Consider the following 27,969-nt stretch of genomic DNA (forward strand, 5'->3'; position numbering starts at 1 on the left):
CTCTTTCTCAAGGGAATTTATTATATTTGAACTTTAAATGTGCTCAAGAATTGTATATCAAACCAATGTTAGGGATACTGGGCTATAATTTTATACATCCATTATTTTACCCTTCTTATATACAGGAGTCACCTACACTTTTGATCCAGTCACTTGGGACTTAGTGGTTGACAAGAGATTCTTAATGAATGCAAGCTAAGTAAGGAGTTAACGCCAAAAGGTACTATGTGTAAAACAGATTGGACTCCATTGGGACCTGACAACTTGTTTGTTTCCAACTCTCAATTGCTTCTCAACCCCAGGATGCCTATTACTATGTCCCCCATATAGGAGACTATGCAAAGATACAAAACTCTCTACAATGCTCCCTTGTGAATGCATATTGAATGTGGTACATTTTATCTATTGATAAAAATTAAATGAGTAACCATAATATACTGTATGATATGCAACACTGCTATTATATCTGATCTAAAATCAAATGTACCAGAATGTGTATGATTGCATTGGTTACCAGAGTAATCTATCCAAATTACGAGGGTCAGTCAGAAAGTAATGTCTCCAGTTTTTTTGTTTATGTTTTACAAGGAGAGAAAATGCCATACACATAAGATAACCACTCCAAAGTTCACAATTAATTTGTCACCTTATCTGTCAGCACTTTTTTCCACCTTGAAACAAGAGCATGTATAACTGAGCAGTAAGTGTCATTAGTCCTACTCCTCAGCCACTGGTGCACAGAACATTTCGAGGTCTCTACATCTTCAAAGTGATACCCCCAATGAACATCTTTGATTGGGATGAACAGATGAAAGTCTGTTGTTGCTAGGTCAGGGCAAGACTTCCCAGCCAGTTTTTTCAATATGCTAGTGGTGTAATGAGAATGGTGTGGGGTCTTGCATTGTCAGGCAAAAGAAGAATATTTTCCATAATTTTTGGTGGGTGAAAGCTATGAAGACATGCTTTCAAGTGCTTGAGGTTTTTCATGTAGTGGGTAGTATATTGTGTATCCTGTTGCACTGCTGTCACTGGTCGGCCACTCTATGTTGCATCAGCCAAATGTGTTCATTCTTCAGCTTTTCTACAGTGATGAACCGACTGTCTAATGCTGCTGATGTCCACCATAGCATTTCCGTGCACCTTCTTCAGCCTCTCTTGAATGTGATGGGGCAGTTCATCTTCTGCAGTATGGAATTCAGTCATAAAATGCTGTCTTATATAGTACGCACAGAATAACATGCTTGGTAGATGTGCTGTCACCAGGGCACGTATAGGGAAAGTGGTAGTGGTGGCAGTTACGGGCAGGTGCTGTAGGGAAAATGCCAAATGCTGGAAGGGAAGTGCCATTCTAAACTGCTAAACTGAAGCCCTTTTGTAAATATTAAGTGGAGCCCCTCCATGCCCACACTTGCATGTTGACCATTGAAAAAGATCTACTGTCGTATCTGTTTTGGTTAGTATCTAAAAAGAAACCGCTGAAAGTGCAACAAAAACAACGAGCTATTTTCGCCTGACTTGTTAACATTTGTAACTTTCAGAGAAGCGTTTTGCCAAAACACAGTGGAACTTATACAATGTCACCTCCCCACAGACCATGGATCTTGCCATTGGTGGGAAGGCTTGCGTGCCTCAGCAATACATGTAGCCATACCGTAGGTGCAACCACAATAGAGGGGCATTTGTTGAGAGGCCAGACAAAATGTGGTTCCTGAAGAGGGGCAGGAACCTTTTCAGTAGTTATAGGGGCAATAGTCTGATTGACTGATCTGGCTTTGTAACATCAACCAAAGCGGCCTTTCTGTGCTGCTACTGTGAACGACTGAAAGCAAGGAGAAACTAAAGCTATAACTTCCCCCGAGAGCACACAGCTTTACTGTGTGGTTAAATGATGATAGTGTCTTGGGTAAAATATTGCGGAGGTAAAATAGTCCCCCATTCGGATCTTTGGGCAGGGACTACTCAGGAGGTCATCGTTATAGGAGAAACAAAATTGGATTTCTAAGGATCACAGTGCGGAGTGTCAGATCCCTTAATCAGACAGGTACATTAGAAAATTTCAAAAGGGAAATGGATAGGTTAAAGTTAGATATTATGGGAATTAGTGAAGTTCGGTGGAAGGAGGAACAAGATTTCTGGTCAGGTGAATACAGGGCTATAAATACAAAATCAAATATGGGTAAATGAAGGAGTAGGTTTAATAATGAATTAAAAGAAATAGGAATGTGGATAAGCTACTACAAACAGCATACTGAATGCATTACTGTAGCCTAGATAGACAAAAAGCCCATGCCTACCACAGTAGTACAAATATATATGCCAACTAGCTCCACAGATCATGAAGAGATTGAAGAAATGTATGATGCAATAAAAGAAATTATTAAGATAGTTAAGGGAGATGAAAATTTAATAGCCATGTCGGACTGGAATCCAATAGAAGGAAAAGGAAGAGAAGGAAAAGTAGTAGGTGAATATGGACAGGGGGTAAGGAATGAAAGAGGAAGCCACCTGATAGAATTTTGCACAGAGCACAACTTAATCATAGCTAACATTTCATTTAAGAATCATGAAAGAATGTTGTATATGTGGAGGAGGCCTGGAGACACTGTAAAGTTTCAGATAGATTATACAAGGTGTACATAGAGTCCAGGAACACTTTCAGTTATTTATTGCACAAGAACCAAACATTGTACAGATATCATATGTATGTCTTTCTCCCCCCCCCCCCCCCCCCCCCCCCCCGCCCCCCCTATATATCGCCACAGCATAGTTTGGTAATTTGCCGATAGTCAGTGCTAGTCGCCCACATGGCGCGTTCAGGTGTGGAGGGAGCTTTCTGGCTTTCTGTGTGTTGGAGTTCGACAAAAACAAGTGTGCTACAGCTGTTCAATGGGTGTTTAGAACCAAGTATGGTAAGAATCCACCATTAAGGAAGGCCATTTGTAACTGGCACAACAAATTCGTTACAACGGGTTGCCTGTCCCCGGCAAAGAGAAGTGGACGTCCCAGTGTGTGTGAAGTGGATGTGGAGCATGCATGAGAGGTTACCGGGTCACTCATGGTTCGCATATTGAATGTTTGTAAAAAAAACTTTCAGTTTTTCTCTTCAAAATTTAAAGTGTTCCTGGACTTCATGTACACCTTGTATAATGGTAAGACAGAGATTTAGGAAACAAGTTTTAAATTGTAAGACATTTCCAGGGGCAGATGTGGACTCTGACCACTATGTATTGTTTATGAACTCTAGATTAAAACTGAAGAAAGTGCAAAAAGGTAGGAATTTAGGAACAAGGGCCTTGGATAAACTGATAGAACCAAAGATTGTAGAGAGTTTCAGAGAGAGCATTAGGGAACAGTTGACAGGAATAGGGGAAAAAATACAATAGAAGAAAATGGGTAGCTGTGAGAGATGAAATAGTGAAGGCAGCAGAGGATCAAGTAGGTAAAAAGGCAAAGGCTAGTAGAAATCCTAGGATAACAGAAGAGATATTGAATTTAATTGATGAAGGAGAAAATATAAAAATACAGTAAATGAATCAGGCGAAAAGGAATACAAATGTCTCAGAAATGAAATCGAGAGGAAGGTAGAAGCATATATCACAAGGGGTAAGATAGATACTGCCTACAGGAAAATTAAAAGAGACCTTTCGAGAAAAGGGAACCACTTGCATGAATATCAAGCACTTGGAGGGAAAACCAATCCTAAAAAGAAGGGAAAGCAGAAATGTGGAAGGAGTATATAGAGGGTCTATACGGGGCTGATGTATTTGAGAGCAGTATTATGGAAGTGGAAGAGGATGTAGATGAAGACAAAATGGGATATATGATACTGTACGAAGAATTTGACAGAGCATTGAAAGATCTAAGTCGAAACAAGGCACTGGGAGTGGACAACATTCCATTAGAACTACTGACAGCCTTGGGAGAACCAGCCATGACAAAAATCTTCCATCTGGTGAGCAAGATATATGAGACAGGTGAAATATCTTTAGACTTCAAGAAGAATATAATAATTCCAATCCCAAAGAAAGCAGGTGTTTATAGGTGTGAAAATTACCAAACTATCAGTTTAATAAGTCATGGTTGCAAAATACTAACACGAATTCTTTACAAACGAATGGAAAAACTGGTAGAAGCAGACCTCAGGCAACAGCAGTTTGGATTCTGTAGAAATGACGAAACACGCAAGGCAACACTGACCCTGCAACTTATCTTAGAAGATAGGTTAAGAAAGGGCAAACATATGTTTCTAGCATTTGTAAACTTAGATAAATCTTTTGACAATGTTGACTGGAATATTCTCTTTCAAATTCTAAAGGTGGTAGGTGCAAAGTACAGGGAGTGAAAGGCTGTTTACAATTTGTACAGAAACCAGATGGCAGTTGCAACAGTCGAGGGGCAAGAAAGGGAAGCAGTGATTGATAAGGGAGCGAGACAGGGTTGTAGCCTATCCCCAATGTTACTCAATCTATATTTTGAGCAAGTAGTAAAGGAAACAAAAGAAAAATTGGGAGTAGGAATTAAAATCCACGAAGACGAAATAAAAACTTTGAGGTTTGCCAGTGACATTGTAATTCAGTCAGTGAAAGGAGGATATAAAATGAACATCGACAAAAGCAAAACAAGGATAATGGAATGTAGTTGAATGAAATCTGGTGATGCTGAGAGAATTAGATTAGGAAATGTGACACATGAAGTAGTAGATGAGTTTTGCTATTTGGGGAACAAAATTACTGATTATGTTCGAAGTAGAGAGGATATAAAATGTAGACTGGCTATGGCAAGGAAAGCGTTTCTGAAGAAGAGAAATTTGTTAACACTGAGTATAGATTTAAGTGTCAGGAAGTCTTTTCTGAAAGTATTTTTATGGAGTGTAGCCATGTATGGAAGTGAAACATGGACAACACATAGTTTAGCCAAGAACTGAATAGAAGCTTTCCATATATGGTGCTACAGAAGAATGTTGAAGATTAGATGGGTAGATCATGTAACTAATGAGGAGGTACTGAGTAGAATGCGGGGGAGAAGAGAAATTTGTGGCACAACTTGTCTAGAAGAAGGGATCAGTTGGTAGGAGTCATTCTGAGGCAGCAAGGGATCACCAATTTAATATTGTAGGGAAGCATGGAGGGTAAAACTCGTAAAGGAAGACCAAGAGATTCAAAAGGATGTAGGTTGCAGTAATTACTCAGACATGAAGAGGCTTGCACAGGATAGAGTACCATGGAGGGCTACATCAAACCAGTCTCTGGACTGAAGACCACAACAACAACACCTCACTAATGTGCTGTGCAGATGCAGTTGTGATAAGTGAGAAACTCAGGACTAGTAAGGAAAATAGCTTATGAAAAAGCACATCCTTGGTTTAAAAAAAAAAAAAATAAATAAATAAAATAAACTTGTAATGTCCTCACTTATGCTGTTCCAAAACTCACTACATTTCTTGTTTCACCAGCTATCAGTGGCCTGTAAAAATTATATTTGTTCATCAAAAAAGTCTGTAGTTAGTTTGATTAACACAGTCGATAATCAAGTTTTGCATATAATCCAATGGCAAAATACTCTCCTGTTTCCATGCTGTTGTTTGCCAAAATTCTATTTCGATATCTCAAACAGTTTATTAAATATGAGGGATGTTGTGGATATTTCATTCTAGTTTTATCACAGGCCCACGCAATCAGAAATGAGTGTGCTACATCAGATTGGTTTTCTCAAGTTTGGTGACAGTAACCTCCATCCAAGTCTAAAGAAAAATTCAAGATGTTATATAAATTTCATGCACAGCAATGTTTTATGTAATATACACCACATGCAAAATTATAGCGACCCCTGTGTTTCATTGCAAAGTTTTTTGAATTTCGCACAGTGTCTTACTTAAATTGAAAAATATCATGAGAACTATGACCATTAATGAAATGATGGGTGCGCCATTGTGGAGCTGAGCTATAAAGATACTAGTGATGCAAAAATGATTTTTTTTTATCTTATAGTTTCTGTAAAATTGTTCATGAAAGATATAGGTCATGCATGTCAATTCTGTTGTTGCCGACCAGTTGAAAGCAGTCAAATGATGTTGGCCTCCCCTTCTAAACAAACGAATGAACTCATCAAGTGCTTCCGACAAAAATTGGTTACTGCACATCGACCACCATATCCAATGCAGACTCTACATACATCAGTGTGAGCCATTTTCTAATCTTATACAATGCTACCATCTATTGATGTAGAATGTTGTTACTGGAGTGGGCTGCAGAAGGTGGTTTATGGAAGTGTGCAAAATTCTTGATAAGTGCATTACCAAATAAATGAAAGATGAAAAAAGTAGGTGGCATTTCTTTCTTTCTAGGTCTTATATCAGCAAAAATTTACTTGCTACCTCATAGGATAAAATAGTGGCCTTGTAGAATCTACATTTATACAAAATAGAGGCTGGGGAAAAAAATGATGGGTGGGAATACTTGACTTTCAGCCGCACAGGATATTGTTGTAATGCAATGCCTTAAGTTTAAAATTTGTGCCAGGCCAGGACTCAAAGCCAGCACAAGTTTTTAACTTTCACCACAATGCTCCGTGTGGCTGGAAATCATGAATTCCTACCCACCCTTTCCCTTTCTTTCCCTGTCCTCTATTTCATATAAATATATGCACCAGACACATCATCATAAGTGGTGTCTGTTCTGTCAGACATATCTGAAAGAAAAGACACCACTCAAATACATACATAAAATCTACATTGTACTTATAGCACACAAGTCAACTACCAGCTGGTGGCACCTGGTACTTGTGCCACATATGAATAAAAACTAAATTTATAAAATTAATAGATAATATTTTTTCTTTGTTGAGAATTCTGTTCTTGGGAAATCTTTATTACAGTGTGTGGTTTGTTAGGAATAAAAACGTTATAAAAAGTCACAAAAATATGTAATTCGATTGGCACAGTTGGTATAATATCAGTGTTGCCTATCGTAGAGTATATGTTGATCAGTTATTGTATTTTTATCTATTAATCTGAGAATGTTTTGGGTGAACTAAAATCACTAATTTCAATAAGAAAATTAAAACAACCTAGACAGACAAAACAATCTGTTTTTCTGGAAGAAGGGGTTGAGCATTGTATTCAGCCTGCTCCTACCCCCTCTAATAGCATGACATGCACTTTGCACACTCATGTGCAGTATCTCATTCCCTACTGTGCGTTGTTATTCTCTGAAAAAGAATGTAAGTTCAACAGATTTTGACTCCTTCTTATGTATCGTGAATGGTTCTCTTAACTCATTCTGTTCCAAAGACCTACAAAAGTCAAGTTTTAGTAATGAAATTCCTGTTTGCTATTTTTAAAATGGAATACTGAGGTTGCTTCATGTTTCTGCTGCTGTATAATGCAGTGGTTGTGCCCTACAATTGATGTACACTTCATCTTGAGCATCTTTTGTTATTTATTTAGTATTCACAGCTATAGTAGAGAAATCGACTTGCAACTCTCCCCCTGCCACTTCATTCAGCAGTTGTTAATGTACATAAGTGTTATTTATTTGTAACAATGTTAAAATTTTCGCTTTTAAATCTCCCAAAGAAAGCGTGTGTTGACAGATGCGAAAATTACCGAACTATCAGTTTAATAAATTACAGCTGCAAAATACTAACGCGAATTCCTTACAGACAAATGGAAAAACTGATAGAAACCAACCTCGAGGAAGATCAGTTTGGATTCCATAGAAATGTTGGAACACGTGAGGCGATACTGACCCTACGACTTATCTTAGAAGAAAGATTAAGGAAAGGCAAACCTACGTTTCTAGCATTTGTAGACTTAGAGAAAGCTTTTGACAATGTTGACTGGAATACTCTCTTTCAAGTTCTGAAGGTGACAGGGGTAAAATACAGGGAGCGAAAGTCTATTTACAATTTGTACAGAAACCAGATGGCAGGTATAAGAGTCGAGGGACATGAAAAGGAAGCAGTGGTTAGGAAGGGAGTGAGACAGGGTTGTAGCCTCTCCCCAATGCTATTCAATCTGTATATTGAGCAAGCAGTAAAGGAAACGAAAGAAAAGTTCAGAGTAGGTATTAAAATCCATGGAGAAGAAATAAAAACTTTGAGGTTCGCCAATGACATTGTGATTCTGTCAGAGACAGCGAAGGACCTGGAAGAGCAGTTGAACGGAATGGACAATGCCTTGAAAGAAGGGTATAAGATGAACATCAACAAAATCAAAATGAAGATAATGGAATGTAGTCGAATTAAGTCGGGTGATGCTGAGGGAATTAGATTAGGAACTGAGACACTTCAAGTACTAAAGGAGTTTTGCTATTTAGGGAGCAAAATAACTGATGATGGTCGAAGTAGAGAAGATATAAAATGTAGACTGGCAGTGGCAAGGAAAGCGTTTCTGAAGAAGAGAAATTTGTTAACATCGAGTATTGATTTAAGTGTCAGGAAGTCGTTTCTGAAAGTATTTGTATGGAGTGTAGCCATGTATGGAAGTGAAACATGGACGATAAATAGTGTAGACAAGAAGAGAATAGAAGCTTTCGAAATGTGGTGCTACAGAAGAATGCTGAAGATTAGATGGGTAGATCACATAACTAATGAGGAGGTATTGAATAGCATTGGGGAGAAGAGGAGTTTTTGGCACAACTTGACTAGAAGAAGGCATCGTTTGGTAGGACATGTTTTGAGGCATCAAGGGATCACCAATTTAGTACTGGAGGGCAGCATGGAGGGTAAAAATTGTAGAGGGAGACCAAGAGATGAATACACTAAGCAGATTCAGAAGGATGTAGGCTGCAGCAGGTACTGGGAAGTGAAGAGGCTTGCGCAGGATGGAGTAGCATGGAGAGCTGCATCAAACCAGTCTCAGGACTGAAGACCACAACAACAACATAAAAATTTTTGCTTAAGAAAATGGGAACGTTGGAATTTAATGCATCACAGAAATTAAAATGGGGAAGTGATAGTTTAAGTTGGACTTGGTAGAAGAAAAGAGAAAAAATTCTTAATAGGATAGTACTAATTTAAAAATTTCTCTCTTGGTTAACAGACATTTGAATTCAGGGTGTTTTGTACCTGCTCTCTCTAGTGTTGTATGGGAACCAATGCCCTGTAGGCAAGCTGCAGTGACCACGTGATGCTCAACCCTGTTGTTCAGACAGTTTGCCAGGATGAACTTGATAAGTTTGAAGTGGCCTTGGAAAGAAAGCTGAGAAAATCATTGCACCATGTAGCACTTCAGAGTGGTGTGTAATTAGTATCAGCTCTCACAGCTGTGCTATCAGCAAAACACTCCGTAATACTGTCATAGACACATTGGTGTGCATGGAATAAATCCAGGTCTTTTCGTTAGCTGTTAGTTCCTTGAAATATGGTTGCAGTATATTGTTTACATACCTTTCAGCAGGTATGGTTTGATGGAAAAAACCTGTCTAATTATTTGTCTTGCTATGACTGCGCACTGCACTCATGTTTTTACATCATGCAGAGGCTCTTGGTGCGACTGATAAGGATTTTCTAAAACTTTTTAAAAAAATTATAAAAAATGTTAACTCTCTTCATCGTAGAAAACACATTACGTTACATTTGACTGTTAGTTTTGGTTGCTAAACAACAATCTTCAGATCATTGAGAGTAACAAGAAACAGAAAATTGTCCTAGGTTAAACTGACTTCAACAATCTTCAAAAACATACATTATTTTGGAGTAATGAACATTAAATGCTATAGCATATCACCTGTGGTCAAGTCTGTCTGCCCACATTGTAGGTCCGAACGACATCATCTAATAAAATATCTCAGCAATACAAAAATAAATGGAAAATACGTATCAGGTCAATATGAATAATAAACAATTTCAGTATATTGTAGAAAAAAGCAAAAAGAAATAATAAAAACATATCATACTCACTGATAAGCCGGGTTAAAAAGTGTTGGCTATATCAATGAAGCTGCAGAGTGTAATTGTGAATCTTTGAGGAAAACGGAACATAATCTTTTCTTAAAAATGAAGGCACTAGAACAAATTAAAAGCATAAATTAATTTAAAAACAAATGAACACAAGAAATGTAAAATATAAAGAAACATACTGTGCTTATTAAGAAGTATGTCTGAGTGTAATTTTTGCCAATTTTTTAACGGTGTCATCAGCACAGACAGAATTTAGTGTTCTAATGATTTCAAATGGTAATAGACTTGATCAAGTTTTTGTATTTAACATTTTCAATATTTACAAGTTGAAATGGGTATGTGTATGCTTTGTACTCTGATACATTTCTCAGCAAGCATGGTATGTTTTCTTATATTTTACATTTCACGTATCCTTCTGTTTTTAAATTAAGTAATCTTTTTAAGCTGGTCTGTTGCCTTTATTTCTAATGAAGGAATGTGCTTTGCTTTCCTCATATGTTCAGAATTGGACTTTGTAACTTTGTTGGTATAACTAACAGTGTATTGAAATCTGGCTCATTAGTGAGCATGGTATGTTTTTACTATTTATATTCCTACAAAGTCTTAAAATTTTTCATTGTTCACATTGATGTGATAGGTATTTTGCATTTATTCACATTGTGGCAAGTTATACTACCAGATATCAGCATTCTACCCTACGGTTTGCGTAGAGGGTTGTTACCATAAGTGATATCTTATTACTGTTAACTTTTCATTACTTTGAAATAATTTCTTGAAGATTGTTAAAGTCAGTTTAACCTAAGGCAGTTTTCTGTTTCGCATTACTTTTATGTATACGAAGATAGTTGTTGGGAACCGAAACTAGTAATGAATTGGAAAATAATGTATTTTTTGTGATCAAGACAATTTAATGGTATTTTTTTTAATTATTTTAGAAATACATAAGAACACTTATCTTGATCACCTGAAAATATCAGCTCTTACTAACTCTAACATTGACAATATTACAAAAAGGATTGGATACTACTCATCATATGTTGGAGATTTTGAGTCGCAGACAGGCGTGATAAAAAGATTGCTAAACAAGTGAATTTTCAGGTTCTTCTAAAGTAGACAAAACACACACACACACACACACACACACACACACACACACACACACACACACACACACACACAAAATAAAAACAAAGATGCTGTAACTTACCAAACGAAAGCATTGGTATGTTGATAGGAGACAATAAAAAACACACACACACACAAATATCAAGCTTTCACAACCCACGATTGCTTCATCAGGAAAGAGGTAAGGAGAGGGAAAGACAAAAGGATGTGGGTTTTAAGGGAGAGAGTAAGGAGTCCTTCCAATCCCGGGAGCGAAAAGACTTACCTTGGGGGGGGGGGGGGGGGGGGGGGACAGGTATACACCACTCGCGCACACACACACACACACATATCCATCGGCACATATATTGTGGTATATGTGCCGATGGATATGTGTGTGTGTGCGAGTGTATACCTGTCCCTTTTTCCCCCTAAGGTAAGTCTTTCCACTCCCGGGACTGGAATGACTCCTTACCCTCTCTCTTAAAACCCACATCCTTTTGTCTTTCCCTCTCCTTCCCTCTTTCCTGATGAAGCAACCGTGTGTTGCGAAAGCTTGATATTTGTGTGTGTGTGTGTGTGTGTGTGTGACTTACCAAACGAAAGTGCTGGCAGGTCGATAGACACACAAAATTCTAGCTTTTGCAACCAACGGTTGCTTCGTTAGGAAAGAGGAAAGACTAAGCAACCGTTGGTTGCGAAAGCTTGAATTTTGTGTGTATGTTTGTGTGTCTATCGACCTGCCAGCACTTTCGTTCGGTAAGTCACCTCATCTTTGTTTTTATATATAATTTTTCCCACGTGGAATGTTTCCTTCTATTTTTATATATATATATATATATATATATATATATATATATAAAAACAAAGATGAGGTGACTTACCGAACAAAAGCGCTGGCAGGTCGATAGACACACAAACAAACACAAACATACACACAAAATTCAAGCTTTCGCAACAAACTGTTGCCTCATCAGGAAAGAGGGAAGGAGAGGGGAAGACGAAAGGAAGTGGGTTTTAAGGGAGAGGGTAAGGAGTCATTCCAATCCCGGGAGCGGAAAGACTTACCTTAGGGGGAAAAAAGGACAGGTACACACACGCACATATCCATCCACACATACAGACGGCTTGTGTCTGTATGTGTGGATGGATATGTGCGTGTGTGCGAGTGTATACCTGTCCTTTTTTCCCCCTAAGGTAAGTCTTTCCGCTCCCGGGATTGGAATGACTCCTTACCCTCTCCCTTAAAACCCACTTCCTTTCGTCTTCCCCTCTCCTTCCCTCTTTCCTGATGAGGCAACAGTTTGTTGCGAAAGCTTGAATTTTGTGTGTATGTTTGTGTTTGTTTGTGTGTCTATCGACCTGCCAGCGCTTTTGTTCGGTAAGTCACCTCATCTTTGTTTTTATATATAATTTTTCCCACGTGGAATGTTTCCTTCCAATATATATATAAAACAAAGATGATGTGACTTACCAAATGAAAGTGCTGGCAGGTCGACAGACACGCAAACAACCACAAACATACACATGAAATTCAAGCTTTCGCAACAAACTGTTGCCTCATCAGGAAAGAGGGAAGGAGAGGGAAAGACGAAAGGATGTGGGTTTTAAGGGAGAGGGTAAGGGGTCATTCCAATCCCCGGGAGCGGAAAGACTTACCTAAGGGGGAAAAAAGGGCTATACACTCGCACACACACACATATCCATCCGCACATACACAGACACAAGCAGACAGAAATATATAACCCACATCCACATGCCCGCTGCCTCTGAAATGCCTGACATCTTATAGAAAACATAACGAAACCTGTTATTTCTGATCTAGAAAAGACACTCAGTGTGATGCGGTGGAGTCAGGTCAAAATAATGGGGAGAACTGTCCAGATATTGGAGTGTCCGAAATAATGTTGGTGTCTTAGTGGCTAAGTGAGTTATCTGACAAGCTGGAATGGTGTCGCATAACAGCAGTATTTTGTTTAACCTATGCTTCAAGCTTTTTCTTTTAAATAATTTCTGTCAAACTATAAACCTAATTGAGCAAAGAGATCAGAGATCGTATTCAGGTATTTTGGCCATCTAAAGGGTACAACATGTAGTATCATCACCATTTAGTACTTCGTCCAAGACTTTCATTTTTATTCATTTTCATCCTGGAAAGAACAAAGTTTAATAAGTGTTCAATAAATTCCTTTTTTTTTATGGCAGCTGGAATGGCCTACCAAAAGTTTTCTCGGGCCCTCAGGGCAGGATCTTACCAATTCCGTCATATAATCCATTTCATTTCAACACATATGTTTTTGGTAAGAATGGGATCTTAGGTGGAAGTAAACCATTCAAGGACAACTTACTATAGCTGTGTATTTCAAACCATGTTTGTTCCAATATTGAAATTTTTGTGGAACATTGGTTCTGCTTGAAACATGCTACTTCCTCAAGATATAAATCTTTCACTGGTGAGTATGTTAAGCAACAACAACTAGACAACTATTTGCTGCAGAAAATACTGGTTCATTGAAAAATTATTAAATTTTGCAGTTTTGATTGAGATTGTTGTTTACCATAGAGTGTCTGCTTGATGGCTGCACATCGGCTTTTTGTAGACCAAAAACATTGGAAAATCATGTCCATCAACTGAGGAAACACTGTAATTCATTAATTCTTTCATTCATGTGTCCCATTATTTTGTAACAATTATTGCATACCACATCTTCATGGTATTACTATGATCATGTTGTTACTCTCACAAAAATGTACTGTTTGGTTGGATTATGTGATCAGTGCATTCCATGCTACAAATTTGTTCCATAAAAAGGTCCTGCATTCCAAGATATCATTACTCTCAAAGTCACATTGGTAGCTTTCTTCTGGTTGGATAAATATACAGATGGAATTGGAAAGCTCACAAGTCTACTTCCTTTCCAATCATTGCACATGAACATCGTCAAGCTTTTGTGGTTGGTTTTGGAGTAGGAAACCCAACACAGGTTTCCTCTTCCATTTCTACCAAGAGAACAAAGTGTTACACTGTATAACGAATGCGTAAAAGTAGCTTTGGAAACAATTCACAAATTTTACATATACATTTGAAAGGTAATTGCAGGAGACACTAGGCTAAAAGTGATCCAGAATTCATTCATTTATTCCATTATTTTAGTGACCACCTGTTTTTGACATTCTAAATACCATCTTTCCTTCTACTTTTCTTGTTACGTAACTGATTTGAAGTATGTCTTGAATTGGCAAATGCTAAAGCAGCTGAAAAGTACAGAGTGAACGTGTACATAAATCATAGCACAATCTACATGTCTCCTCTGTAGCATGGCAGCAGATGTCTATTAGAAATAAAACCGAGATTAAAGATGCACATTATTAAACTACCAGTAAATGTGAATATGTAAAGTTGGACATAAGTTATTGCATTTCACTTACATTACTTATGATATTTTGAAAAACCAGGAAACTATCCAGATGTAGAATTTTATATTTTGAAGAAGGAAAAATTGCCATTGAATGTATTGTTAAGAAATTAGCATATCCAGGTGATAGTAAGAAACAGTTTTTGAATATTTTTACATGCATTTTAAAACCAGTATTCAGTTTCTATATATTTGTATTCCGCTGGTACTCAAGCTAGAGCCCATCGTCCAAAACTGTAGACAAAAATAGACTTTCCTTATTATCTGAGTATTGTCAGGTGCTGTTCAAGATGCAGGGTGCCGAATATACTGAAATTTATAGTCTTTCAAGTGAGAAAAATATTTAAAGAAGAAAGGACGCCATCTCTAGTTTGATGAAACTATGGGTGGCTACTGGGTGTTTTGTTTGAGCTATTAACAAGATAGATGTATTGTTGTGAAAGTCTGTTTTTAATGTGAAGCATTCATGCCATTAATCATACTCTGCATAGGGTATAATTATGTGAGAGCTAAATTTTATCATATTACATAACTGTTTGCTGCTGAACAGTAATAAAACTTCAGATATTTTCAGTCTTTCCCTCTTCAATTAAACGAGCAAACAATTAGCTTTTTTTGTTAATTGTTGCAGAAGACTCAAGAGTAGTTGATTTTTAGAGACTTGCAAGTCCTTTAATATCTTGCAAAAGTCACATGTAGTAATCATTATTTTTTGGTTTGATGTAGTAATAAGAAGACAAAGAACTTAGTGCTGCTTTTTGGTGCATCCAATTCTTAATGCAAATGTGACATAACAGCACTTAAAATGATATGCAAATGTGTCATTACAGCACTTAGAATAATTTTGATTAAGATTTTTCAAGTCTTCTTATCTTAATTTGAAACAGATATATTTTCTGTTTTAATTTGAAACCCATCACTTTTGTCTCATGCCTCTAATCCTTGCACCTGGTCAGAAGGATTAATCTGAGATGGGAAGTAGAGATACAACTGATGGTTGCAGGTAGGTGTAGGGACGGAGCCTGGATCCCAATTAGAAAAACTTCCTGCCAGTGGAGGGGACGAACAGTCCTCTGCAGCCCCTTCATTAGGCAGCAAATCCAAGCTTGGATGGGATGCAACAAAGAAGCACAAGGTTAAAGTAAGTTACTCTGTCACATCTTATGTGTAAAGCATTGTGTGTAAGTGTGCAAACATAATTCATCCAGAGCTCATTAATAAAACTTAATGAATTTAGCATGTTTCCAGCAGTTATGAGTTGTGCACTATGTAGCATTAAGTGTTTTCTGCTTGGAGGTAATACCTTCAGTTGAAGGCTTGTTTATGAGGCCAACAGAAATGCTTATGGATTTGCTCCCTTTGGCAATACATTTTTTTACCTCATTCCATTCTTACCTATTCTGCATGCTTACAGACACAGGCATTATATTTTTTGAAACTACTTGGATGTAATTTTTTTTTCATTCTTATTTTTAATGGTCAGGCAAGTTTCAAATAATTCTCAATCAATATGAATGATATACTTAGTGAAGGCGTACATAGTACTATAGTACTGTTCACACGCAAATGAAAGTGTGAGCAATCAATAGAGCATGCTGAAGCAAATGATAGTGTCTAACATATAGATGCACAACCTTAGCAGGCATCAGAGCTTCTCAGTCGCATGCGGTACTTTAAAAAATTAATTAGCTGATTTATAAATTAATGCCATTCTTGCTATTGATTATTTACCATTAAAAAAGTTAAAAGACTATTAAATATTGGCAGTTTATTTGTTAGTAGGTAGTGTTGTCTTCCAAGCAAGTCTGAAACTGCTTAAAACAGCACTGAAGCCAGGTAGAGCCCTGATAAGATAGTCCTGGAGAGCAACTTTAGACTACAGTCGAAAGTACTGTAAATGCACCACAGTTTTTCTTTGGTCTTCAGGCTGCCAATTGATTTGTCATTAAAACTGTGGTATATCTTCATAACATGCTAAAATTGTGTGACAGAGTTGAGTCTGCTGCCTTTGATAAACATTGTTAACCTTGGAAAAGCTGTAGCAGTCAACAGCTTCACGTTTCATGCAAAATAATTTGCTGTTTTAGATCGATATCACTGTAGAAGAAACACCTTTAGGAAAATATGCTTTCAAATTGCTACCTTTTGCACATTTTCTTCTCTGTTAATCAAAGCATCAGCCTTTTTGCATTGTAACTCAAGAGAAATTCAATGAGAGGCCCATGTTTAGAATATTACACCAGGAAATGTAAATGTTCATGATAGATGTAAAACAGTGTGTGCCAGAATAGACCTGTGTGGCTGAATTAAAACTGCTTACCATAGCATAACAAACCTAAATCATTACCTTCTACGAGCAGTATTGAGTTGGGAGAGCATTGCCCCTGAAAGGCAAGAACTTTTCATTCTGGCTATAAGGTGCATCGAGTCATATGTATTTTGTATTTCAATTTTCTCATAAACTAGGAGGTATGTATCAGGAAAGTGTATGTGTGTCTGATACAATGTCTGGAAAGAGCCAAGTCTAGATTATGTACTGTTATTAACACACTGCAGTAAAGAGTTTCATTTAAAATAAACTGAAATACAATTTTATCAATGCTCACACTTTGAGATGAAGAGATATGGGGTATCACTGTGATGACACTAACAGAAATATGCACAAAACAATCAGTTGTATATTCTCTTGAAATTCTTGAAGCTGTATTGTGTACTCTCATAGGCACAGAGTGCAGGCTGGGCTCTCCACCAGCATTTGCAATGAGTGTACTAGCTGCTGACATATGACAGTCTATACCCAATTCCCACACCTGCCCTCTCTGTCAAGTGGATCGAGAACAAGTTAATGTCTACTAGTTGTACAATCTACCAACTCAGATATAATTTTTTTGGAGCATTGTTCCAGGAAAAACAGCAATTTATTAAGATTATAACGTGTAACAATAAACACAATCATTATCACATTTAACTTGTGTGTTTTTATTTTTAGATAACTGGTTTCGATCTTCTAAGATATCATCTTCAGATCTTACATTCCTTGATGACAATAGGAACCATTGGCGTGAAGCAGGTCCATCTGTGCAGGCATGGAGAACATTGCTCACTGCTGCAGTTTTCTCCATGCCTGCACAGATATATCTGCTTCATGCCAGTAGTTCCTACTGTCATCAAGGAATGTAAGATCTGAAGATGATCTCTTAGAAGATTAAAGCTGGCCATCAAAAATAAAAATACACAATTAGCATGCAATCATGACTGTGTTTATTGATATAAGTTATCAGATATTTTCGTCCTGTGATAAAGGAAATACAATGCTGTAAGTTGCCGATTTCTTGCCAGATGCAAATCACCTAAACAGAAAAATATGCCTCTCATCAACTTCCATTTCATGTAAGAAATTCCAAAATGAATTGAGAAGTTAGCAAAATTCTTGACACCAGTTTTACATGCACTTCACATTACATGTGTCTGTCTACTTGGTTGGCAAGCATGCTGATGAAGCAGTGATCAGATAGTAAGGCAATAACTCTGTCAGACTACTAGATGCACCATGCTTAGCAAGTAGATGGTTATGATAATTTGGTATCATCACTAACTACATGCAAATTTCAAACAATGTAATTCATATTTTTGGCCATTCTGATTTAGGTTTTCTGTGATTTCCTAAATTGCTTCAGGCAAATGATGGGATGGTTCCTTTGAAGGGGCAGCCGATTTCCTTCCCCATCCTTCCCTCATCCGATGGGACTGATGACTTCACTTTTTGGTCCCCTCCCCCAAATCAACCAATCAACCAGTCATATTTTTCTTACAGAATTTGTGGCAGACACAGCATTATTTTGTGCAGTAATTCTTTTATTCAAAAACTTTAGGCAATTATTGGTTACTTATAAATAAATATTAGAGTTAAATTGAAATACTCCTAATAGTGAGGATTGTTTTAAATAATTTAGTGTCATGACCAAACCAGAATCAATTTTTTGTTGTATCCCTCATAAAATTTTTCTTTACCCACCAGGAGGTAACTACAAATGCTTGGCAATTGTGAACTATAAAAGGTTGGACATTCATGTGGTGGTCAAGTAGAGCAGAAATGGCTAACCTAATGATATTGTTATGAACGTAGGAACTGAATGCTAATCTTAATTCAGCACAAACATCCACAGTAACAGAAGAAATGTTTTCTTACAGTTCCTTAACAGTGGTTGTTGCATGGTGTGATAAGTGAACACTTGCCGTGACAGTGCATGTTATAACAAAGGTGTGGCAACACAGTAGAAACTAACCAATAATGGAAAATCCAGGATGGAATAATGGCAATGTTATGAAAAGGACAGATTGCTACTCACTGAATAGTGGAGTGTTGAGTTGCTGACAGGCACACCAAAATGACTGCTAAACAAGTAAGCTTTTGGCCAAAAGGTCTTCTCCTGAATTAGGCAACACACACACACACACACACAACTTGCACACACATGACCAGTGTCTCTGGCTGCCGAGGCCAGACCGCAAGTAACAGCGCGTGATGAGAGAGGCACTCTTGGTTGGGTAGGTAGGAATCAGGCTGGGGTGGGGAGGGAGAGGAATAGTAGGGTAGGGGTGGGGGGCAGTAGCCACCACCCCTACCCTGCTATCCCTCTGCAGCCCAGCTTCCTTCCTACCCCCACCAACCAGGTTGCCTCTCCTATCATGCACTGTTGCTCGCAGTCTGGTCTCGGCACCCAGAGACAGTGGGCATGTGTGTGTGAGTTCTGTTTCTGTGTGTGTGTGTGTGTATGTTGCCTAATTCAGAAGAAGACCTTTTGCCTATAAGCTTACTTGTTTTAGCAGTCTTTTTGGTGTGCCTGTCTGTGACTCAACCCTCCACTGTATGGTGAGTAGCAATCTATCCTTTTCCTAATACTGGAGCGCACAAATAAAATTTATTGGGAACATTATGAAATCATACTTAACTTTGATACACTTTGATGCTTGGCACTTGTTTTGCTAAACCTAATACAATGATATCTAACTATGAGTCTCTTGGCAGTCTGTAATATTGTAAGTCTCACTAATATTAAGGCTCGCAGACACACTGTTACTGGCCATAGTTATCCATAAATAGCTCCTGCTAAATCGGAAGGTAGGGAATACTGTCTGAGCTAACTGCAGACACTGATGTGAACTTTCAAACTGTTGGTGTGAAACTGATGAGTGACAGATGCACATCGTGTTTGGAGACCATCAGCCCACCAGTACAAGGTTGAAGTAAAGTAGTCCGCTGATGACCTTGTACCCTATTGGCTGTTCCCACTGTCAGTGAACATACAGTGTGCCAGAGAAAGTGGTGTGGAAGCAGAAGACGTCGTCGTTTGTGAACGCCATATGGAAACTGCTGCGCAGTGCTGAGAGATACCAGGCAAGTGGTTGTGCCTGTGTGGTGGCAGCCTCTCACAGTATTTGTTGATACATCTTGCTTGGTACACAACAGATCTGAATGATTATCTTGTACTGAGATCATGAAAAGTGACGAGAAGATGGTGTACTTCATTAGTGCAAAAAGTTTCGAGACTGGATTAATAAAAACATAGAGAAAAGTTAAGACGGTAATTTTAATGCTCCAGCTGTTCTATGTAGCATCCCCCGATACGAGTACAATGCTCAAAAATGTTCATACAACCAAGCAAAACTGTCATAAAAGTCTTTCTTGGTGATGTGCAACTCACGCATTACAGTTCACCTTCTTCAGTCGGGGCAAACCATCAGAGATCTAGTCTTCACTTTGTTGTTTTGTGACAAGTTTGTATTGATAACACAAAGTCTTATCATCCATGACTATTTTTCTCAGAAAAGAGATGCTTCCATTTTTCCTTTCAGTTAAGTAATGGCAAGTGTCCACACATCATTGTTTTTTTTATTCCCGAGTCAGGGTGTGTTTGACAAACTTTGCACACTTTTCTTGTCTTTAAAACTTTCTTGGGAATATCTTGAACACTTGATGTGGAACTGTTCCATCCATTGCAGTTTGTGACGCAATTGTGTTGACACACTATGACTGCACTGCCTGTTCACAACTTACTGATTGAATGCAGATGTTAGTTCAAACTGCTACCATAATAACAGCACTGATGTCACTTATACACCAGGAATAAAATCAGTTTTGGAACATTCTGGGTGGATGGTGCACAGTGTTGATCATAAGAAGAAAAGCATGTGATCTCCTGGTCAAATGGACCTATACTAATCTAACGGAAATAGTAGCTGGATTTTTGTTAAGGAATGTCTTGGCAATGTTAGCTTACACATCAATAGAGGAAACTGAAAAATGCATGTATAATGACCTACAAGTTACAGGATAGGAATGTGAAGTTTCAAGCTAATGATTTTGCAATTGATATAGCCAAGGGCATGTCTTTGGTCCATATAAATTGGTACAGCAAACCAGCTATATAATAGTCAGACCTCTATGTCAGAATCGTGTGCTTAAATAGGTAAGAACATCCTCAAGACGACATGAATATCACCTGGAGTGCCACATCGAATGAAACTGACTTTGTGTGTGTGTGATTTTGGGAAAAACAATGGAAACCTAAATTGGGATGACTGTACAGGATTTGAACATCACTCCTCCAAAGGTCAACTCCAATGGCTTGCCCTCTTAACCACCATGCTCACTTGACACATATGAATATGCACATATAAAACATATAATTCTATAAGATATTGCTGATCAGTTTGATAACTTACAAACAGTTCTTTCTCAATCCAGTGAAAATTAAAATGCAATACAGTTGAGATCTCAATATCTACATGACATTTCATCACCATCACCATCACCATCATCATCATCATCATCATCATCAACAACAACTATAACAATGTATCAAAGTTTAAAAAAGGACTCTTTTAAAAGCATTCAGTTGAAAATCAGAAAACATGGCAGTGTGCTAAATATTTTTGTGGAATGTTGCCCAAGATAAGTCATTGTGGTCTCGTATTGTGAGCACATCATAACAAAGAAAACTTATAAAATCAAATTTGAAACAAGTGCAAGTAAAGTCTCTACAATGCAGATGCAACTTGCTGAATACATGATATCATCTAAGAACTTTATGGAAGTGGTTACCACCTAAATTGAAAGCAAATGAAATACCTGACATAACATAGCTTAGAAATGATCTATAAATCGGTGGTATCGCTGGGCTGATTTTAGAACTACTGTGAGTTACATATACCACTACAAACTGTTTAATGTTTATTGTTCTTTGCAGAAGAGCAGATGATGACGGAACATAAGGGATAACATATAATATGAAAATGATGTTCCTAATCAAGTAAATATTTTACTTGGTTTCATTGTTACTGACAGCTTTTAGAAAGTAATACTTTATTCGTACAGCAGAGTATTGCAGTAGGAGTTGCTGTGTGCATATCTGCACTTTAAACATTTAATTCAAAGACTTTTTAAATTTCTTTTGGCATTAAGTATTTATAAAATGCAAGTCATGCCTTCTAATCCAACTAAAATGAATCTCGTGTAATGCGAGTATTAGTTGTGACATTGTTATGCCAAAGAAGTAGAAAAGACAAGGTGTAGCCAGCTACTGTGTTCTTTTCAAAAAGGAGAAATTTATTCCATTTTGAAACAGCCAAGCCTTCACCATTTCAGTTTGAGACCAGCTGCCATTCTTTATTGGAAGCTTTATTATTTTCTAAAGTGAATCAAGGGCTGCAGAATGTAATAGGATTAAATCAGCAAATGCTGAGGGGAGTGTGGCACTAAAAGTAGTAAATGAGTTTTGCTGTTTGGGCAGCAAAATAACTGATATTGGCAGAAGTAGAGTGGGTATAAAATGCAAACAGACAATAGCAAGAAAAGTGTTTCTGAAACAGACATTATTATGAAAAGGATGGACTGTTATTTACCATATAGAGGAGGCATTTACTTGCAGGTAGGCACAACAAAAAGACATCCATTCATTTGAGCTTCCAGCCAAAAGACCTTCTTCTAAAGTAGAAAACACACACACACACAAACCACTATGTCTGGATGCAGAGACTGGACAGCTTATAGCCAACTGCACCCCATGGGAATAGCAATCTGTGAGTGGTGTGGGAGGCTGAGGTGAGGGATACTAAGGTAGCGGTAAGGCAAGATGTAGTGCTAGTTTTAGTGCTGGAGTGCCCACAATTACTTTACCTTTGATAACATCACATACAAATAAATCTATGTTACACCAGTGAGCACCCACATGGCACCATCTTATGCCAACCTATTCATGGGCCATCTAGTGGAATCCTTCCTACAAACAGAATCCAAACCCATCACCTGGGTTCAGATTTATTGATGACATCTTCTTGATCTGGACTGAGGGTGAGGACATCCCATCCACATTCCACCAGAACCTCAACACCTTCTCCCCCCTCCCCTCCCCCCCATTCACTTCACCTGGTCCTCGTCAACCCAACAAACCACCTTCCTCGATATTGACCTCCTCAAAGATGACTACATCAGTACCTCCGTCCATATAAAACCTACCGATCACCCGCAATACCTCCACTTCAACAGCTGCCACCCATTCCATATCAGGAGTCCCTTCCATACACTCTAGCTACCCATGGCTGTCACATCTGTAGTGACAGCAGTCCCTCTCCAGAAAATACCAAGGGCCTCACTGAGGCCTTCATAGACCAAAATTACTCTCCTAACTTTGTACAGAAATAGATGTCCCATGCCATGTCTCGCCAGAAACCTACCAACTCCCACATTCCACACACAAAGGAGCACACTCCTCATGGCTCAGTATCACCCAGGATTGGAGTAACTGAATCACATTCTCTGCCTGGGTTTTGACTACATCTTGTTGTGCCCTGAAATAGGGACTATCTTTCCCACTATACTTCCCACTCTTCCCACTGTGTTATTCCGCTGCCCTCCAAACTTACACAGTATCCTTGTTTATCCTTAGTACACTGCTGCTACAAACTCCTTGCTTCATGGCTCATATCCCTGCAATAGACCTAGATGTAAGACGTGTCCCATACATCCTTCCATCAACATCTACTCCAGTCTGGTAACAGGTGTCTCCTGTCCTGTCAGTGGCAGAGCTACCTGTGAAAGCAGTTATGTGATCTACTTAATAAGCTGCAACCATTGTACTGCCTTCTACATGCGCATGACAACCAACAAGCTGTCTACCCACTTCAGTGGGCACCGAAAAGCTGAGGTCAAGAGACAGCAGGACAACCCAGTTGCTGAACTTGCTGCTAACGCAATCTCCTTCACTTCAGTGACTGCGTCACAGCCTGTGCTGTCTGGAACCTTTCTACCAACAAGTTTTTCTGAACTGTAGAGGTGGGAACACTCCCTACAGTATATCCTACATTCCCATAACTCCCCTGGACTCAACCTTCCCTACTTCCTGTCATGTACCTACCTATCCCCTTATATGTCCCAATCCATCACTACACAGCCTTCTATTCTACCAGTGCACCACATAGTCTTTCCCCCACTCTTCTACTTCTCTTCTTTACCACCACCGCCCCTCCCCTACTTAGCACCCCTACTCTGTTGTTGCCGTATCCCTGCTCCCACAAGCAGCACACCACCTCCTCCCATCCCCTCACGCCCCTGCTCTCCCCCTCCCCAACCCCCTCCTCCTTACCCTCACCACCCATGGTTGCTTCTCCCATTAGGAGCAGTTGGCCATACACAGTCTGGCCTCAGTAGTCAGAGACACTGGTCATGTGTGTGTATGTTGTGCTATTTTATAAGGCAGCCTTAAAACCAAAAGCTCAAATGTATAGCTATCTTTTTATTGTACCTCTTTGCAACTCCTTTCCTCTATATGATGAGTAGTAGTCTACCCAGATTTCTGAAAAAGAGAAATTTCTGAACGTCTAATACAGATTTGTGTGTTAGGAAGTCTTAAGCTTTGGAGTGTGACCTTGTACAGAAGTAAAACGTAGTCTGTAAACAGTTCAGAAAAGAAAAGAGTAGAAGCTTTTCAAATGTGGTGTTACGGAAAAATGCTGAAGATTAGTTGTGTAGGTCAGATAACTAATGACGAAGTACTGAATAGAATTTGTTAGAAAAGAAATTTGTGACAGAACTTGACTAAAAGAAGGGATCAGTTGACTGGACATATTCTGGGGCATCAAGAAATTGTCAATTTGGTAATGAAGAGAAATGTGTGTGTGTTTGGAGGAGGAAGGGTAAATGTAGGGGGAGCCAATGATTTGATTACAGTTCAGAAGGATGTAGGTTACATTAGTTATTCAAAGGTGATAACACTTGTGGAGGATAGCCTTATGTGAAGGGCTGCATCAAACAATTCTTCGAAGTGAAGACCACAATAACTTCTACGACATTATTATTTGAATCTATGTTGTGATGACCATTATGTTACCATCAAGTCAGAGAGCAGACAATTCAATTTTAACTTATATCTCTCCTAGAAATACTGAATGTGTTTGTTTTGATATTGGGTAATGTTAGTCTTTGGTTCTTCACTTAGCAGTATGAATATGTAACAGGTTCCTAACACTGCTATTGGGCATGTTCTATCACCGTTAAACTATAGTTGCTCTACTAGAATGAAGTTTGTCTTATCAGTGCAAAAACCAATACTGATTTAGAATGTATTGTTTGCGTTATTAAGGTTAACTTTATTTCATACCTACACAACAGATGGATACCTTACAATATGAGTTCTGACATACGTACTGCTACATTTTGGGGCCTAAAATAGCTATTCAATTTCTTCATTATGAAATGTAGGCGTAATATCTCATTAAATTCGATAATGTGAAACACAGAATGATGTAACTGGCTACCACAATATAGAAGCAGATATGTAAAGGACGATACTTGCATTTCAGGATTGTGTGGCATTCAAATAACCGGTATTGATTCTCATTTTATCATGGAGAGTTGTCATTATGATATTAGCTAAGTAGGCTGGATAGTATGGAGGCCCATATAGTCATGATCTGGATAAACTGTACATCCTTTCTTGAGGTAAAGAATATATATATACATGATAATACATGATGTAAGTTACCAAACAAAAGCGTTGGTATGTTGATAGACACACAAATAAACACACACACACAAAATTCAAGCTTTCACAACCCACGGTTGCTTCATCAGGAAAGAGGGAAGGAGAGGGAAAGATAGGCACAATAAAAAAAGAACACACACACACAAAATTTCGAGCTTTCGCAACCCACAGTTGCTTCGTCAGGAAAGAGGGAAGGAGAGGGAAAGATGAAAGGATGTGGGTTTTAAGGGAGAGGGTAAGGAGTCATTCCAATCTGGGGAGCGGAAAGACTTACCTTAGGTGGAAAAAAGGAGAGGTATACACTCGCACACACACACACACACATATCAATCCACACATATACAGACACAAGCAAAGGCAAAGAGTTTGGGCAGAGATGTCAGTCGAGGTGGAAGTGTAGAGGCAAAGATGTTGTTGAATGACAGGTGAGGTATGATGGCGGCAACTTGAAATTAGCGGAGATGAGGCCTGGTGGATAACAGGAAGAGAGGATATACTGAAGGGCAAGTTCCCATCTCCGGAGTTCGGATAGGTTGGTGTTAGTGGGAAGTATCCAGATAACCCAGACGGTGTAACACTGTGCCAAGATGTGCTGGCCGTGCACCAAGGCATTTTTAGCCACAGGGTGATCCTCATTACCAACAAACACTGTCTGCCTGTGTCCATTCATGTGAATGGACAGTTTGTTGCTGGTCATTCCCACATAGAAAGCATCACAGTGTGCACGGTTGTTGGTGCTGGTGGGGAGCAACACATGGTGAAGGTGACATGGAGAGGTAAATTGGGAGGGGGGCGGGGGGGGGGGGATAGGCAGAGGAAGTGTAAGATGTTGGGTGGAGGTTGTGGGCATAGTTGGTTAATGGAGATTGAAACCAGGATGGTTCCACGACCAAAGGAAATGTTGCAAGAATAATTCCCATCTCCGTAGTTCAGAAAAACTGGTGGTGAAGAGAAGAATCCAGATAACTTGGGCTGTGAAGTAGCCATCGAAATCTAGCATGTTGTGCTCAACTGCATGTTGTGCTACTGGATGGTCTGTCTAGTTCCTGGGCACAGTTTGGTGGTGGCCATTCATTCTGGTGGACTGCTGCACAGTGATTGGAACAGGATTAGTATATAATATGGCTGCTTTCACAGACGGCCTGTCCTCTGGTGGGGTAGGATAAACGGGTGGATTGGACAGGTCGTACATCAGGGTCTTCCACAGGGATATGATTCCTGTGGCAAAGTACTGGGAGTAGGGATGGACTAGGATGTTATATAGTTTGGGTGGATGGCAGAACACCATGTTAGGAAGGATCTTGGGTAAGGTATCCCTCATTTCAGGGCATGATGTTAGAATATCAAAAACCTGACAAACGATATGATTCAGCTTTCCAGTCCAGGTTGATATTTGGAGATGAGCGATATTCCTTTTTAGCTGATTGTTGAGGGTGATGGGAGGATTAGGGTGTGCAAAGACGTGGCCTGTAATAATCTTTTTGTGGACTGGGTTTGGAGGTTAGTTCCTGTCTGTGAAGGCCCTCAGGAGACATTTGGCAAACTGAGCAAGGGAGTTGGCGTCATTGCAGATGTGTCGTTCACGAGTGGGCAAGTCACTAGTTACCCATCCCCAGCCCCTCTTCCTGTCTCCTGCCTTTCTCTCCCTCTACCCACACTACCCAACACAACTCCCACCTTACCTTAGTCCATCTGCCAAACTGTACTTCCGGCATTGTGCATCCTCCATGTAGGGGCACAGGTGTGTGTGTGCATACATACATACGTACGCGCGTGCGCGTGTGTGTGTGTGTGTGTGTGTGTGTGTGCTGCAAAAACTAGCAAGTTCTGTCTTTTTCTTTTGTTTATGCCTGTCAACAACTTGGTGCTTCTGATTTTTTGTGAGTGGTCTCCTTTACGACCAAAGTATTTTTGTGATTAATCATTCACTTGTTTGGCTTTTAATTTGCAATTTTTTGAATGTCAGTCATGTTTCATATGTGTATATGTATGCTTCTGCTAATAGTGGTGTAGTTTTAGCATGTGTGTCTCCATCATATCATTTTACTCAAGCTACTAATATACTACAGAAGTAATTGGTTTACATATAATAACAGTGAAAGTCTTCAGTCTGCAATAAAAAATATCTCAAAATGCTGTAGTTGTTATGCCACCAAATCTTGAGCACTCATAAGTTTCTAGACATGAGTATACATGGTTACTGCCAAGTTTCTACTTAGGTCAAAACAGTTATGGAGACGAGGACATTTTTTTTTCCATCTGTGGAGTAACCTGGGAACATGTAAAGTGTCCACATTTACCATTTACTAATGCTGCCGTGTATGATACATAATTTTGTATTCCCAAGAAACATTATTTTTTGTAGATATATATTAATTCTTTCTCATTTCTTTTCTGTGATTTAATAATCGTGCTAATTCAGTATTTCCACTCTTGTTTAATTAGACGTGCTTTTTGTGTAGTTTAAATGTATTAAACTACACCATGAAAGTTGTTTATCATAATTT

The 27,969-nt window shown here is 38.8% G+C and overlaps 1 protein-coding gene across 1 annotated transcript in view; it reads left to right on the forward strand.

Moving 5' to 3' along the window:
* LOC124805159 (protein AF-9) overlaps window positions 1-27,969 on the forward strand; it is a 114,720-nt gene that overhangs the window by 39,263 nt on the left and 47,488 nt on the right. The window contains exon 4 of the mRNA XM_047265637.1: window positions 15,424-15,561. Coding sequence (XP_047121593.1) covers window positions 15,424-15,561 — 138 coding nt within the window. The remainder of the gene's footprint in view (window positions 1-15,423; window positions 15,562-27,969) is intronic.

Source organism: Schistocerca piceifrons, chromosome 7 (assembly GCF_021461385.2).
Source record: "Schistocerca piceifrons isolate TAMUIC-IGC-003096 chromosome 7, iqSchPice1.1, whole genome shotgun sequence".
NCBI classification, from domain to species: domain Eukaryota; kingdom Metazoa; phylum Arthropoda; class Insecta; order Orthoptera; family Acrididae; genus Schistocerca; species Schistocerca piceifrons.